Source organism: Pelodiscus sinensis, chromosome 3, assembly GCF_049634645.1.
Source record: "Pelodiscus sinensis isolate JC-2024 chromosome 3, ASM4963464v1, whole genome shotgun sequence".
Taxonomy (NCBI): domain Eukaryota; kingdom Metazoa; phylum Chordata; order Testudines; family Trionychidae; genus Pelodiscus; species Pelodiscus sinensis.
The window spans coordinates 190,345,801-190,359,916 of NC_134713.1; the positions used below are offsets into that span (position 1 = coordinate 190,345,801).

The 14,116-nt window shown below is 50.9% G+C and overlaps 1 protein-coding gene across 7 annotated transcripts in view; it reads left to right on the forward strand.

The window, feature by feature from the left end:
- Nucleotides 1–14,116, forward strand: part of PAK5 (p21 (RAC1) activated kinase 5) — a 229,998-nt gene that overhangs the window by 120,525 nt on the left and 95,357 nt on the right. The window contains exon 1 of one of the 7 annotated variants that reach the window (XM_025177947.2): nt 4,219–4,389. The exons of 5 other annotated variants lie outside the window; for them this stretch is intronic. In XM_025177947.2, the coding sequence (XP_025033732.1) occupies nt 4,339–4,389 (51 nt within the window). In that variant the 5' untranslated portion in view covers nt 4,219–4,338. Of the gene's footprint in view, nt 1–4,218; nt 4,390–14,116 lie in introns of those variants that run through there. One more of the 7 variants, XM_075925683.1, reaches the window with a different exon arrangement.

The following is a 14,116-nucleotide window of genomic DNA, read 5'->3' on the forward strand; positions in this document are numbered from 1 at the left end:
GCTGCCCTTACCATGAGGTGAATTGAGGCAGCCACCTCAGGTGCCCGATTGGGAGGAGGGGGCGGGGTGCCACTAGGACCCAGAAAGAAGAAAATTGTGTTTGCTGTTGTCCTAAGTGAGGGGAATGGGGGTGTCATTTGAGCTCCCCGCCTCAGGTGCCAAAATGTTGTGGGCCAGCCTTGCCTGCATCTTAACTTAGTTATTTCCTAGCTATGGGTTTAATATAAATCTGGATAAAAGCTGAGTTATCAGAACTGGGGTGGGAATTTATGCCTATTGCAAGGATTTTGCCCATGAGAGTAACTGGATCAACACGTATGGTACGTTGATCATGTGTGTCATGTGGCGTGATCCTTTGTCTGACTACAAGTATCTGAAACGCCAGAGAAAAAACAGCTTGGGCTTGAGAAAGGAGCAGTTGTGGTTGCTGAAGGGCAATCCCCTTTCTTCCTAATAAAACCACACAAAATTTCCCCTGGGAGCTACCAAAGTTTACGGGCTCCCAATTTCAAGGGATCTATGGGGAAAACAAGAGCATACTCGGATTCCTCAAAGGATGGCTTAAGCCAATGACTCCATGACTCCAAACATCTAAGTTCTTGAGCATTGTTTATGGCCCTCCCCAAACAAGTGCCTAGAACCTCATCCAGCATAGGATAGTGCTGCCAGGATCCTGCTATGCTCATATTGTCCTCTGCACGGGGACTTACAGGGGCATTGTATAAACTCACTCTTGTGATTCCAGGGTACTTGCAATTATTTTAAAGGGAGACAATAGAACTGGAGACTTTGTGGCCAAAGGGGAGGAAAAACAAATAGGAGGAGATTTAAGGGAGAAGAGAACTTTTCATTTGTGCTTCAGCACCATCCAGAACAGTTTCAGAGGGGGAAGCATGTTAGGCTGTTGTAGCAAAAACAAGGAGTCCTGTGGCACCTTTTAAAGACTAACAGATTTATTTGACCACGAGTTTTCATGGACCAAAGCCCATTTTGTCAGACGCATAAAGTGGAATCTTCAGTTTGGCAGGGATATACGGCTACATGCAAAGTTGGGAATAGGTCACATCCACCCATGGCCTTGTTAGCATCGGGTCTTCACATAGTAATAGAGACTGTTTTAGCAAAAACCTCTGCATGTATCTGTAAATCCCTGCCAAACTGAAGATTCCACTTCATGCATCTGACAAGGTGAGCTTCAGCCTATGCTCAAATAAATTTGTCCGTCTGTAAGGTGTCTCAGGACTCTTTGTTCTGGATAAAAAAGATACAATACAGGCCTTTTCTCCAGAGTCTTAGGGTCGTCAAAATAGTGAAATACAGTGAAAACTTTTTTTTTTTTTTTAGCAATCACAAATCCCTGTTGTCTTCCTGCCTCTGCAATCAAGAGTGGTTTTTTTTTGTTTGTTGGCTTTTCTCCTAAAAAAAGAGAATTGTATCTCTTGAATGGCTTTGTTTTATGAAAAACAGTACTGCTGGTGAATCAAATGTTTCCTGTTTATCAGTACACATCAACCCGAGTATTATTTGCATGCACAGAGCACTATTATACTGTTTGATTTACGCAACATTGTTCTCTGAAATTGCTGATGCTGTGCTAAATTTCCTTGCTTTTTCAAGTGATGGAATAATAAGAAGGAACTCTGTGGTGCAGGGGGAGGAGGAAGGAGGAGAACGAGTTCCAGAGCGAAACTAACCAAGCCCTGTTATATGCAGCTTTGGAATTCTCACTGTCTCTGAACTCAGAACCGATTCCAATAGGTCTCTACGTCTCCTGCTTGCCACATGCGAAGGGCTGCCTTCTCCGGGGGGAACAGCATGTCCCACCTTCTCCCCTCTGTTCTCCTTACTCTTCCCCCAAGAAAAACCGCACATGCACACAGGAGCGTAGCTGTTGGCTTTGTGTAATTAGGAATTTCCCAGTTCTGCCCTACCCTCATCCCCCCCACCATTAGTCACTTGTTCCACTTCCATTTCCTGTGCCTATGGGTGCTAAGGTTGGTGAGATTTGTTCTTCATTTTTTCCACTCACGTGTAGATGTTTCAAATCTCAAACAGGTAGCTTCAGACAATCCTCTCTTACTTGTAAACAGCCTAGCAGAAGAATGTCCCCTATTTTCCCTCCTCAAAGTGACACCCAGAGCCGTAGTCCTGGGTTGAACAACCCCAAGTTCTACTGAAGGTACAATACATCACAACCCTACAGAGCCATAAACAAGCTTCAAACCACTAGGAAAAAACAGGTTGCCAGCTTCCTAAGGGAATTCATGTCCTCTAGCCTTGAAGAGGCCTGAAATACTGACCTTAAATGTATCTATTTTTAGGTGGAAGGGGGAGCTATTTTAGTTCACCTTCAGCACTTCTCTGTGAGCGTTGCACAGAGGATCGTTCTAAGTGAGTAGTCTGGCTTTACAGGCGAGCTCTGACAAAGAGTCCCAATAACTGTTTGTAAAAATACATAAAATAATGAGACTAGTTCTTCTGTGACCTGCTGGCATAGTGAGAACAGTGCAGTGGTGCTGAGGAGAATTTATCAGCACCAATTTGAAATGCCTTCCATTGAGTAATGCCGTTCTCTTATAGGCACGCTTCCCCATTCTGTTCTAGACCTCTTGTGATGGAACGTCCGGACGTGTATAGAATTACACACACACCCCTCCTGTGTACGTCTTCACCATCAATGTCTTCGTCTACCTCCAGTTTATGATAATTTTAAGTCCACATTTGCAATCAAACAACAGAAAACACCCTTCAAACGACCTTCCATTGTTAAAGTAACCCCTCTCGAAGCACAGACTTGCCTGAGCAGCCTCGCGGCCAGCACCCTGGCTTGCTTGAACAAGGAGATCTGGATTTTTGTTCCCGGCTCAGTCATTCACATGCTACATCACTTCCCCTCTGTGCTGCTCTTTCTCTTTCTTACAAGCATTTCTCCAACCCCACTGCCACACACATCCTTTCTTTTCACTTTGCTCTCACTAACTCTCCAAGACAAGCAGTGCCTCACAAGTTGTACAAGGTATGATTGTACAGGATTCAATTCCCTCTTGGGTCACAGACTATCTCAGTGACCCTGAGAAAGATACAAAACTGTAAGGAACCCCAAGAAATCATTAAATCTAATTCCCTGCACTCCTGGCAGAACCAAGCACCATCTAGGCCATCCCTGACAGGTGTTTAACTGGCTCTTGAAAATCTCCAAGGATGGAGATTCTACAGCCTCCCTGAGCAATTTATTCCAGTGCTTAACCACCACCCTCCTTGTAACACCCTTTGAGGTACTTGAAAGCTGTTACCATGTCCCCTCTCAGTCCTTTCTGTTCCAAACTAAATAAACCCAATTCTTTCAGTCTTTTCTCATAGGTTGTTTTTTTCTAGACCTTTATTCATTTTTGTTGTTCTTCTCTGGACCTTTTCCAGTTTGCCCACATCTTTCCTGAAATGTAGCTCCCAGAACTGGCCATAGAACTCCAGTTAAGGCCTAATCAGGGCAGAGTAGAGCGGAAGAATGACTTCTTACGTCTTGCTTACAATGCTCCTGTTAATACACCTCAGAATGATGTTAATGATTATAAGTAACTTAGCTTATCTAAGACAGTGAAATGCTCATCCATAATGGTGATGGGGGAGGGGTGGGAATTGTTTCTTGATGCCACCTCGGGTGATCAGCTAGCCCCTGAGCATGTGAGTAAGAACCAGCCAGCCCAATATATGAGCATCTTCTCTTGATTGCTCTCAATGCTGCCTTTGAGCACTGACCACCCCATCCAGGGTCCCATCTGCAGTTGAGGCCAGATCTGATGTTTCAGGGGGAGGAGGAAACCCCAGAATTACTGTCTTCTCAGATCTGAACTATATGGTGACTCCCCTGTAGTTCTGGGTCCTAAACATTTTTCAGTCTGGGTCCACTTCAGTTACTTAGCAACATCTGCAATAACTTGGTATTGGTGACTTGGTAAGGAAAAGTTTCTTTAAAAAACTACGTATATGCTTCCCTGAGGAGTCGATGGGACGGTGGTAAAGGTGAAAGAAAGCATGCATTTAACTACATACATGGATGACACTCAGGTTTTTGGGTTTTGTTTGTTTTTAAATCAGGGTCATAGAGCTGCTGACACATCCCTTACAAGTGTAATCTGTGCTTCAGGGAGGCTATTTTGTAGCGTTTGCATAAAACCGATCACATGCTGGGAAAGAAACAGGCACAAACGAAAGGCTCTCAGGATGCACTGTGCAGCTATTGCTGCAGCCTGAATTTCTTCCTTTGGTGGTATCTGAATGGAATACTCTAAATCAAGGGGTACGTGTCAATCTAAACCCTGAGGCCCAGCTATTTAATATATGGCTGTTACAGAGGCAGCTACTAGCCCAGAGCTAGAGGCCAGTCAAGAGGTAAGTGAAGCTTTTGACTTCTAGTACTATCCTTCCCTCCCTCATGTGTGTGGGGGGTGGATGAGCGGGGGTTTCCATTTGACAGCGTTACTATTCTATTTGTTCACGTTCTTATACTGCACTCATCACTTAGACATCCGCAGTTTTTCCCAGTCTGGCACTCTTGTCATGGGCAAGCGTGTTTTGGGGCCTTCCTTTGAACACATACTGACAGAGTTGGGTCTGAATTCCTTCAAGACAGAAGTCCATCAAAGATTATTCATCTTGGCTGGAGATTTGAGGCAAAAGGGCCAGTAGTTCCCATTAAAAATATGAAGAACGCAATGTCTCTGAAGTGCACCATTTCCTCCCCACCAAAAAACAAAATAAGGACGCTCAAATGATATGGAGAGGATTTTACCTGCCTTCACAGACTGCTTTACAGCAGTCCAAATTCTTAGGCTTGTCAGAATTCGATTTTTCTTGAGGGGTTTGTCATTCATGTTTGATTTTTAGAATATTTTCCAATTATAGAATTAAATGTTCAGAATCATGGAAGGGAAGTCAGACAATTATTATATTTTTTTTACTATCAGTAAAATCATTTTCCTTCATTAGTGTACATTTGAGAAATGTTTATTTCACCAATAAAAATCAAATCCTTCCAAGCCTAGATATGGTCAGACCAAAAGGCCCGAGAGTACCTCCCTCTAGACATTCTCTGAAAAACTGAAATTGAGCCAAGTCAAGGATTCCCAGAAGGGAATACTGGTAGCTCAGTCAACCATATAGATGTCTCCATGGGATGTACTGTCCCTTTGACAGTTTCCCTGAAAGTTTCAAAGCTATATTAACTGGATTTGGTTGTTCAATAGCTATTTGTGGCATTTATAAATCAGTTTTCCTGGTAGCCATCTCATCTGTTCAAAGCTAAAAGCTTTGTCTTGACAACTCCACTGTTTTTTGTGTGTGTGTGTTTTGGTTTGTTTGTTTGTTTTGTGTGTGTTGGTTTTTTTGTTTGTTTTGTTTGTTTTGTTTTGCATGCCCAGAATGCCCCTTTTGTATCCTTCCAGAAAGATCCAATTGTACTGTTGAGGTAAAACATGACATTCCAAAAGACAGAAAAAATATTAGGCACAGCAAGATGTCTTGTAACTGACTTGGCTGACTGAATGCTTCTTCTGAGATGCCATTCAAGGTGAATAAATGGGTCTCCCTATGAATTTTATCGATAGTCTTTGTTTTAAGGTTTAATTGAGGTACTCTGGGATGTAGACACCTCTCCATTGGATTGGAAAAGTTGCTTTGTATACGTCACTGAATAAACATCAGATGGTGAGAGTTTTCAATGGCTAGTGATTTTAGTAGGACAGTTGTCAGAGACATAAATGTTATTTCCCATTACTAACATCCATTCTAGGTCTTGTTAGCTGTGCATCATGCCATGTTACTTGATGGTGCAGTTTTTTTGATGGCTACGGAAGCCACCTAGAAAGAACTATCACTGCAACAGGGCGAAAGATCTGGTTTTCTGCAAAAACCTCACTGTCTTCAAAACTCACATCAATACCAGCCAGTTAAATCTGGGATGAATAAGACCCATCCGTTCAGAGTAGTGATGAAATAATCCAAAATGTGGTGACTCCTCTCGTTTGCACCTAAAACATTTGGATTCAAGGGTACTGTGGCGGGGTAGCCCCGCCCCTCCCGAAAGCCGCCGGCACGCCGCGGAAAGGGGGGGAGGACTCACCCCCCGGGACGGCACAGCCCGCCGCCCGCGGCTTCAGCGCAGGGAAGCCGGCGCACCGGCCGGGGAACGAGCCGGGGCGGGCGGGGCCGAGAGGAGCCGCCGGGACGCCGCAAGCATAGCAGGGGGGCTCACCCCCCGGAGCGGCACAGACCGCCGAGCAGGGGCGAGAACGGGGGGGCCGGCACCCCGGCCGCGTGACGAGCCGGGGCCGGCAGATAGCGCCGGAAGAGGACGGGGGCGGGGTGACGTCAGGGTGACGTCACATGACGCCCGGCCCGGGGAGGGGCCGCAGGCAGATGAAGGCACGGACGTCATCTGCCTGCGACCGGCGGGCCATTCAAAAGCGGCCGGGAGCCAGGCAAGCGGGGGAGAGGCCGAGGAGACGCTTCCCCCGCAAGGACCAGAGAGTGTAAGCTGGTGTTGGAGGCCCTGGGTGGGGGCCGAGGGAGCACCCAGGTGAACCGATTGGTTCCGGGGGAAGAAGTGGCCCAGGGCAGGGACGTGGACCCTGAGAGCAGGGGAGTTTAGGGGTCTCGACCCCCCCTGCTAGATGGGGAGTCTTTCCCTGACCTTAGGGCCCTGGGCTGGGGTCCAGAGCGAGGGTGGGCCCGGACCCCCTTCCCCCAACCGCCGTGGGGCACGCACAGAGTGAGTCGCGTGGAGTGGCAGACGACTTTTGGTAACTGAGGGGGCGGACTCAAGCCCCTCTGGGGGTCAATCCCCTACACGTGGTGGAGAATGTGGGTACGACAGGCCCCGAAACGGGGGTCTGGATGGGGTAAGAGAAATTAACGAGGTGTCGATTAGCAGGACACGATGGAAGCAAACAAGATCTTGGAATGGTGGACGGAGACTCAGAAAGTGCAGCAGCAGCAACAAATGCAAGCGCTACAACAGCTCCTCAACCAGTTCCAGGAACGGCAGGAGCAAATGGCGCGAGGGACACCGGTGACGGTACCCGGGGCAGCTGGAGGGCCCGGAGGGGGAGAGGGGGTCGGCACCCAACTACCTATACGCCTCACGAAATTGGGGCCGGACGACGACCCAGAGGCATTTTTGGTGACGTTCGAGAGGGTGGCCACCGCTGCGAAATGGCCACCAGAACATTGGGCGACCCTCCTCGCACCCTATCTGTCGGGGCCGGCCCAGCTGGCCTACCGGGGGATGTCCGCCAACGACGCCTTATGCTACTTTAAAGTCAAGGAAGCAATTTTAGATCAACTAGGGGTCACCCCGGAGACCCACCGCCGGCGGTTCCGCGAGGCCAAGTATGACCCTCGCGAGCGACCACGGGCAGTGGCCCAGCGGGTAAAAGAAGCCGGGATGCGATGGCTTGAGCCTGAGGCGAAGACAGGGGTCCAGGTGGCCGACCTAGTGATACTGGAGCAGTACGTCCGCATCCTCCCGGCTGAAGGACAGCAGTGGGTCCGGCGGCACCTCCCAGAGACACTGGACGAGGCGGTGACCCTTATGGAACACTACCTGGCCGCCGAAGGGCCGGTAGGGAAGGAAGCGACAGGGACCCCGAGAGAACCTCGGAGGAGTGAGACGGGGACGGCCAAGCCGGCAGGGGCCCAACACACCGGAGGAGGATCCGGGAGCTCCCTGGGGCCCCTTCCGACAAGAAGGTTGGCACCATGGTGGAGCCGCCCAGGGGGGGAAGTCAGGATGGACCGAGCAACGGAAACGGGGCCGGGCACCCCACTGCCCGAGGGGGCCCCGAAGGTAGTCTGCTACCAGTGCAGCCAGGAGGGCCATTACAAAAGGGATTGCACCCTGATGGACTGCACCTTCGGGCAGAGACGCACGGGAGGCACGGACAGGAGGGCGGCTAGCACGGCGCAGGTAATCAAGAGGCTATGGGTTAATGGGAACGCGGTGGAGGCCATACTAGACTCGGGGTGCGGGCAGACCATCATCCGGAAGGACGTGATACACCCGGTGCGGGCCCGGGGCGCGCCGATAGCCCTCCGATGCGTTCATGGGGACATCCACTACTACCCCACAACCCGGGTACGGATAGGGGACGAGGAGGTGGAAAGGAACTGCATAGTCGCCGTTGGCCCAAGATTAGCATACCCGCTCCTGCTGGGACGGGATTGGCCCGGCCTGAAGCGACTCCTGGGGCAGTGGGACAGGGACCGGAACCCCGGACAGGAGCCCGAGGCGGGACAAGGGACCCTGGTAGCCCAAGGAGAGCAGGAGGGGGAAGAAGCGATCCCAGGGGTGGCCCCGGCGGCTGAGACATCGGGGCAGACCCGACTCGACGTCGAGGAGGGGGACTTCCTTACACAGCAGCGGGAAGATCCCACCCTACGGGCAGCCTGGGAGCAGGTGCGCACCACGGGGGAAACCCCAGGAGAAGACCCGCCCAAGCAACCGGACGGGCCCCGGTTCGAGGTAAGAGACGACCGCCTTTATCGAGTATCTCCAGGGGAACTCCCAGGGGAGGAGAGATGGCAGCTGCTGGTCCCGAGGCCGTACCGATGGAAGGTCCTGGAACTAGCGCATGAGCACCCGTGGGCCGGACACCTGGGCACGGAAAAAACCCAGCAGAAGGTACTCCAGAGATATTTTTGGCCCGGGGTGTACCAAGAGATTAAGAACTTTTGTAACTCCTGTCCACAGTGCCAACAATCATCCGGGACCCGGGTCCCACCGGCGCCCCTTGTCCCCCTGCCAGTGGTGGGGACCCCCTTCGAACGGGTGGCATTAGACCTAGTGGGGCCATTGGAGAAATCGGGGCGGGGGCACAGTTACATCCTAGTCATCGTAGACTACGCCACCCGTTGCCCCGAGGCGGTGGCCCTGAAAAGAGCTACGGCCCCCGCTATTGCAGAGGCATTGGTCAAGCTGTTCTCGTGGGTCGGTCTGCCCAGAGAGCTGCTGACGGATCAGGGGACGAACCTAACCTCGAAAGTTATGACAGAACTGTGCAAGACCTTGCAGATTCGGAAGCTCCGGACGTCGGTGTACCATCCCCAGACCGACGGACTAGTAGAGCGCTTCAACCGCACGCTAAAGGGGATGCTCCGGAAGTTCGCCCAAGACGACCCCCGGGAATGGGACAAGCTGCTCCCCGCACTGATGTTCGCCATCAGAGAGGTACCACAGGCATCACTCGGGTATTCCCCTTTCGAGTTGTTATATGGGCGGCGGCCGCGGGGAATTCTGGACCTAGTAAAGGAGGGATGGGAAACATCAGTTTCTCCCGCCCTGGGGGCAGCCCAGTATGTGCAAAAACTGAGGGGGACCCTCCATACCCTGGCGGACCGGGCACGAGAGAACTTAGGAAAGGCGCAAGAGGGGCAGAAGGCCTACTATGACAAGAAGGCGCAGGTGAGGGAGTTCGAGCCCGGCGAGCAAGTCCTCCTATTGCTACCCAGTGGGGAGTCCAAGCTCTTGGCCCACTGGCAGGGGCCCTTCCGGGTAATAAGGAGGCTGGGCCCGGTAGACTATGAAATACGGGTGGACCGTAACCGGCGAGACACTCAAATTTACCACGTAAATCTTTTGAAGAAGTGGCACCCGCGGGAGGTCCTCCTAATCGAACCCCGAGACACAGATATCGAGCTGGGTCCGTGGGGGGAACCCGAAGTAAAAATCGAGGGAGTAAGGATCGGAGAGGAGCTACCGGGCCCGAAGCAAGAACAGCTGCACCACCTCCTCGACCAGTTCAGGCCAGTATTGACTAGCCGACCCGGGCAGACCCCGCTGGTGCAGCATGAGATCGAGACAGAGTCCGGCAGAGTGGTGAGAGATAATATGCGCCCCCTTCCGCGAAAGTTATGGGGCACGGTGAAGGAAGAACTCCAGGCCATGCTAGAATGGGGGGTGATACAAGAATCCCGTAGCGAATGGCGAAGCCCCATTGTATTAGTACCTAAGGCGGACGGGTCGACAAGGTTCTGCATCGACTTCCGCAAAGTCAACGCGATTTCGAGGTTCGATGCGTACCCCATGCCCCGCATAGACGAACTACTGGGACGCCTGGGCAGAGCCACCTACCTGTCAACCCTCGATCTTACCAAAGGGTACTGGCAGATCCCGCTCTCACCCGAGGCTCAGGCAAAGACGGCGTTCGCCACCCCTTTCGGGTTATATCAATTCAGGAACATGCCATTCGGGTTGCACGGGGCCGCAGCCACGTTCCAAAGACTCATGAACCAGGTCCTGCGAGACCACCAGGACTACGCGGCAGCATATATTGACGATATCGTGATATTTAGCGAGTCCTGGGAAGAGCATTTAGTTCACATAGCGAACGTGTTAGGAGCCCTGAGGAAGGCAGGGCTTACGGCCAACCCAAAGAAGTGTCAATTCGGGAGGGCCGAAGTGTCATATCTAGGATACACTGTGGGGAGGGGGAAGCTCAAACCCTTAGTGGACAAAGTTCAAGCAGTACGGGACCACCCTGTCCCAACCACGAAAAGAAAGGTGCGGCAGTACTTGGGGCTGGCAGGTTATTACAGGCGGTTCATCCCTAACTTTTCCTCGCTAGCAGCGCCTCTTACAGACCTTACACGGAAAGGACAACCAGAAAGGGTAAGGTGGATCCCAACCTGTGATGACACATTTCGAGAACTAAAAGGCCGGCTGGTAAGCGCCCCAGTACTAGCTCAACCGGATTTTAATAAGCCCTTCACCCTTCAGACGGACGCGTCCGAAGTAGGACTGGGAGCGGTGTTGACGCAAGAGGAGGGGGGCGAGGAACATCCCATCCTCTATCTAAGTCGCAAACTCTTCCCTCGGGAGAGGGGGTACGCGACAGTGGAAAAAGAGGCCTTAGCCCTCAAATGGGCTATTGACTCACTAAGGTACTTTCTCGTAGGTGACAAATTTACCGTGGTGACGGACCATGCCCCATTGCAGTGGATGCAGCAGATGAAAGACACCAACCCACGGATTTTGCGGTGGTATCTCAGCCTGCAGCCCTACCAATTTCGGGTCATACACCGTCCGGGGACCAACAATGGAAATGCAGACTGGCTGTCCCGCGTGGCCAAGAATCCGGAAACAGAGACGGCGAGTGGGGCACCAGACTTAAGGGGGAAGGCGTGTGGCGGGGTAGCCCCGCCCTCCCGAAAGCCGCCGGCACGCCGCGGAAAGGGGGGGAGGACTCACCCCCCGGGACGGCACAGCCCGCCGCCCGCGGCTTCAGCGCAGGGAAGCCGGCGCACCGGCCGGGGAACGAGCCGGGGCGGGCGGGGGCGAGAGGAGCCGCCGGGACGCCGCAAGCATGGCGGGGGGGCTCACCCCCCGGAGCGGCACAGACCGCCGAGCACGGGGCGAGAACGGGGGGGCCGGCACCCCGGCCGGGTGACGAGCCGGGGCCGGCAGATAGCGCCGGAAGAGGACGGGGGCGGGGTGACGTCACATGACGCCCGGCCCAGGGAGGGGCCGCAGGCAGATGAAGGCACGGACGTCATCTGCCTGCGACCGGCGGGCCATTCAAAAGCGGCCGGGAGCCAGGCAAGGGGGGGAGAGGCCGAGGAGACGCTTCCCCCGCAAGGACCAGAGAGCGTAAGCTGGTGTTGGAGGCCCTGGGTGGGGGCCGAGGGAGCACCCAGGTGAACCGATTGGTTCCGGGGGAAGAAGTGGCCCAGGGCAGGGACGTGGACCCTGAGAGCAGGGGAGTTTAGGGGTCTCGACCCCCCCTGCTAGGTGGGGAGTCTTTCCCTGACCTTAGGGCCCTGGGCTGGGGTCCGGAGCGAGGGCGGGCCCGGACCCCCTTCCCCCAACCGCCGTGGGGCACGCACAGAGTGAGTCGCGTGGAGTGGCAGACGACTTTTGGTAACTGAGGGGGCGGACTCAAGCCCCTCCGGGGGTCAATCCCCTACAGGTACTAAGCCTTTATTGAGATTCAGTGAGGAATGCAAGTCCTAATGGGAAGGATTAAGTGAACAGTACTTCACAATTCAATATTCTTCACAAAAGATTGGGGGAAGTTTTTTCTGGAGTAGTTGGATGAGAGAATGGGCTCTAAAAAACACTTCAATAAGAGCCATTAAATTTCTTGACAATATATAATAAGGAAAGTAAGGACAGTTGACTTCCCAAATGCTCTTACAGAGCACTAGAGACAAATATCTAAGTACTAACAATACAGTGTAAGCATCTGCACTGTAAAGTTTACAAATATTTTTCTTCCACGTACACTTTTATAGGTACACTGTGTCTTCCTACACAACAAAGCCTGTGATTGAGATGATAAAACGTGTTTTTAAATGTCTTCTGTCTCCACATCTGTTAAAACTAACTTACAATACTTGGTGTGGGGTTAATTTTTAAAATATTGGTTAAACGTGCAGCCAGAGACTGGAATGTAAACAAACTTTTGCTTATAGCAACCCTACAGTATCTATTACAGACTGCTGTAGTTTCTTAGAAAGCATGTCTATTGACCACTGATTATCAATAGCTACCTATAAATGTTGCCTTAATGGAAAAGTGTTCTCCAGAAATAGATAGAGATGAGAGAACAGATCTTCAATAGCCAACATAACACAGACCATCCTAAAAAGCAGAAAAAGAAATACAATGTGAAATGCCTTTCTTTTCCAGAAAGGCTGCTATTACCTTTATGTGTAAGTAATACATACTGCATTTATCTTAATGTGCATGTGTTACATTATGGCTATGATCAACAGAAGATTTTGGTACCCACAACAGGCACATACGAATGCCACAGAAGTGGTGTTAATTGTGTAATGATATTCTCATTGGTCATAGCTCCCTCCTCCCACTTCAACATTTGAGAAGGCTGCTTATTATTCTCCTGGCATGAATAACATACATTCTTGTTGTTGGCTTATGGTGATGGTGCCAGAAAGCTGCAGCTGAGATCCAGTCCCTGTTGTTCTAGGTGTTGTACAAATATCTAAGTATTTACAGTCTAAATGGATAAATAACAGTGGAGCAGTGGGGAGTATCATTCCCATTTTACAAATGGGGGCGTTGAGGCACAAAGACCAAATGACTTGCCCAAGTCCACATTAGGGAGTCTGTGGCAGAGCCAGGAACTAAACCAGCATTTCTATTGGTCCCAGTCTCTTGCCGCATGCTGCTCTTTATGGATGAAAAGATCCATGGTATAACTGTGGCACATATGTCTTCAAACATATCCCATGCTCCTGGATTCCCTCTGTAGGTGATGGGAGAGCTAGACTCTGATACTGCTGCTCCAACTCCTTCACTTTGCTTGTGGCTTTACTGGTACGCACATAAGCACAAACTCCAGCTAGACGGAGCTCTATAAACAAGTACAGAGCCTATGCAGAAATCAAAACTGCTTTGGATTTACACAACAAATACACTCCACTTTTAGATGAAGGATGGCATGATAAGCAAAATTTACAAATATGACCTATGTAATGTGCAGAATAGCTGTTTAATCTCCTCCGTGAATTAAATATACACTGAACTGTTCTTTGCAACCTGCCTGCTCATCGGAACAGATGCTTACTCACCTATGACACTATCATAATGCTGTCTTTGTCTGTATCCATCAGCAAGTAAGTGCAATGGGTTCAGGTGGATTAAAATGAAAGGTTTAATTTTTAAGGCTATCCTAAATGCATAGTGCCATGTTATCTGCTGATGTAAATTGGTGTTGATCCACTCATTTCAGCGGATGAATACTGTCTTCCTCTAGCTAAGGATCTGGCCCTTAGTGCAGAGAAGATGAAGACAGCTGATCTATCAGGTTACGTCTACACTACAGGGTTTTTGCACAAAAACAGCTGTTTTTGTGCAAAAACCTGCAGCGTATCCATACCTCAAGCGTGTTTTGCACAAGTAAATTCACAGTGAATCGACAGAACAGAGGGCTTTTTGCGGTATAGGTATTCCTCTTTCTATGAGGAATAACTCCTTTTTGCGCAAGAGCTCTTGCACAAAAAGCTGCGTGTGGACAGGAAACGGGGGTTGCGCAAAAACAGCCTATCAGAAAAAGCACAGGTGCCCTGGTGGCCATTCTGTTACTGGAAATCAGAGTTT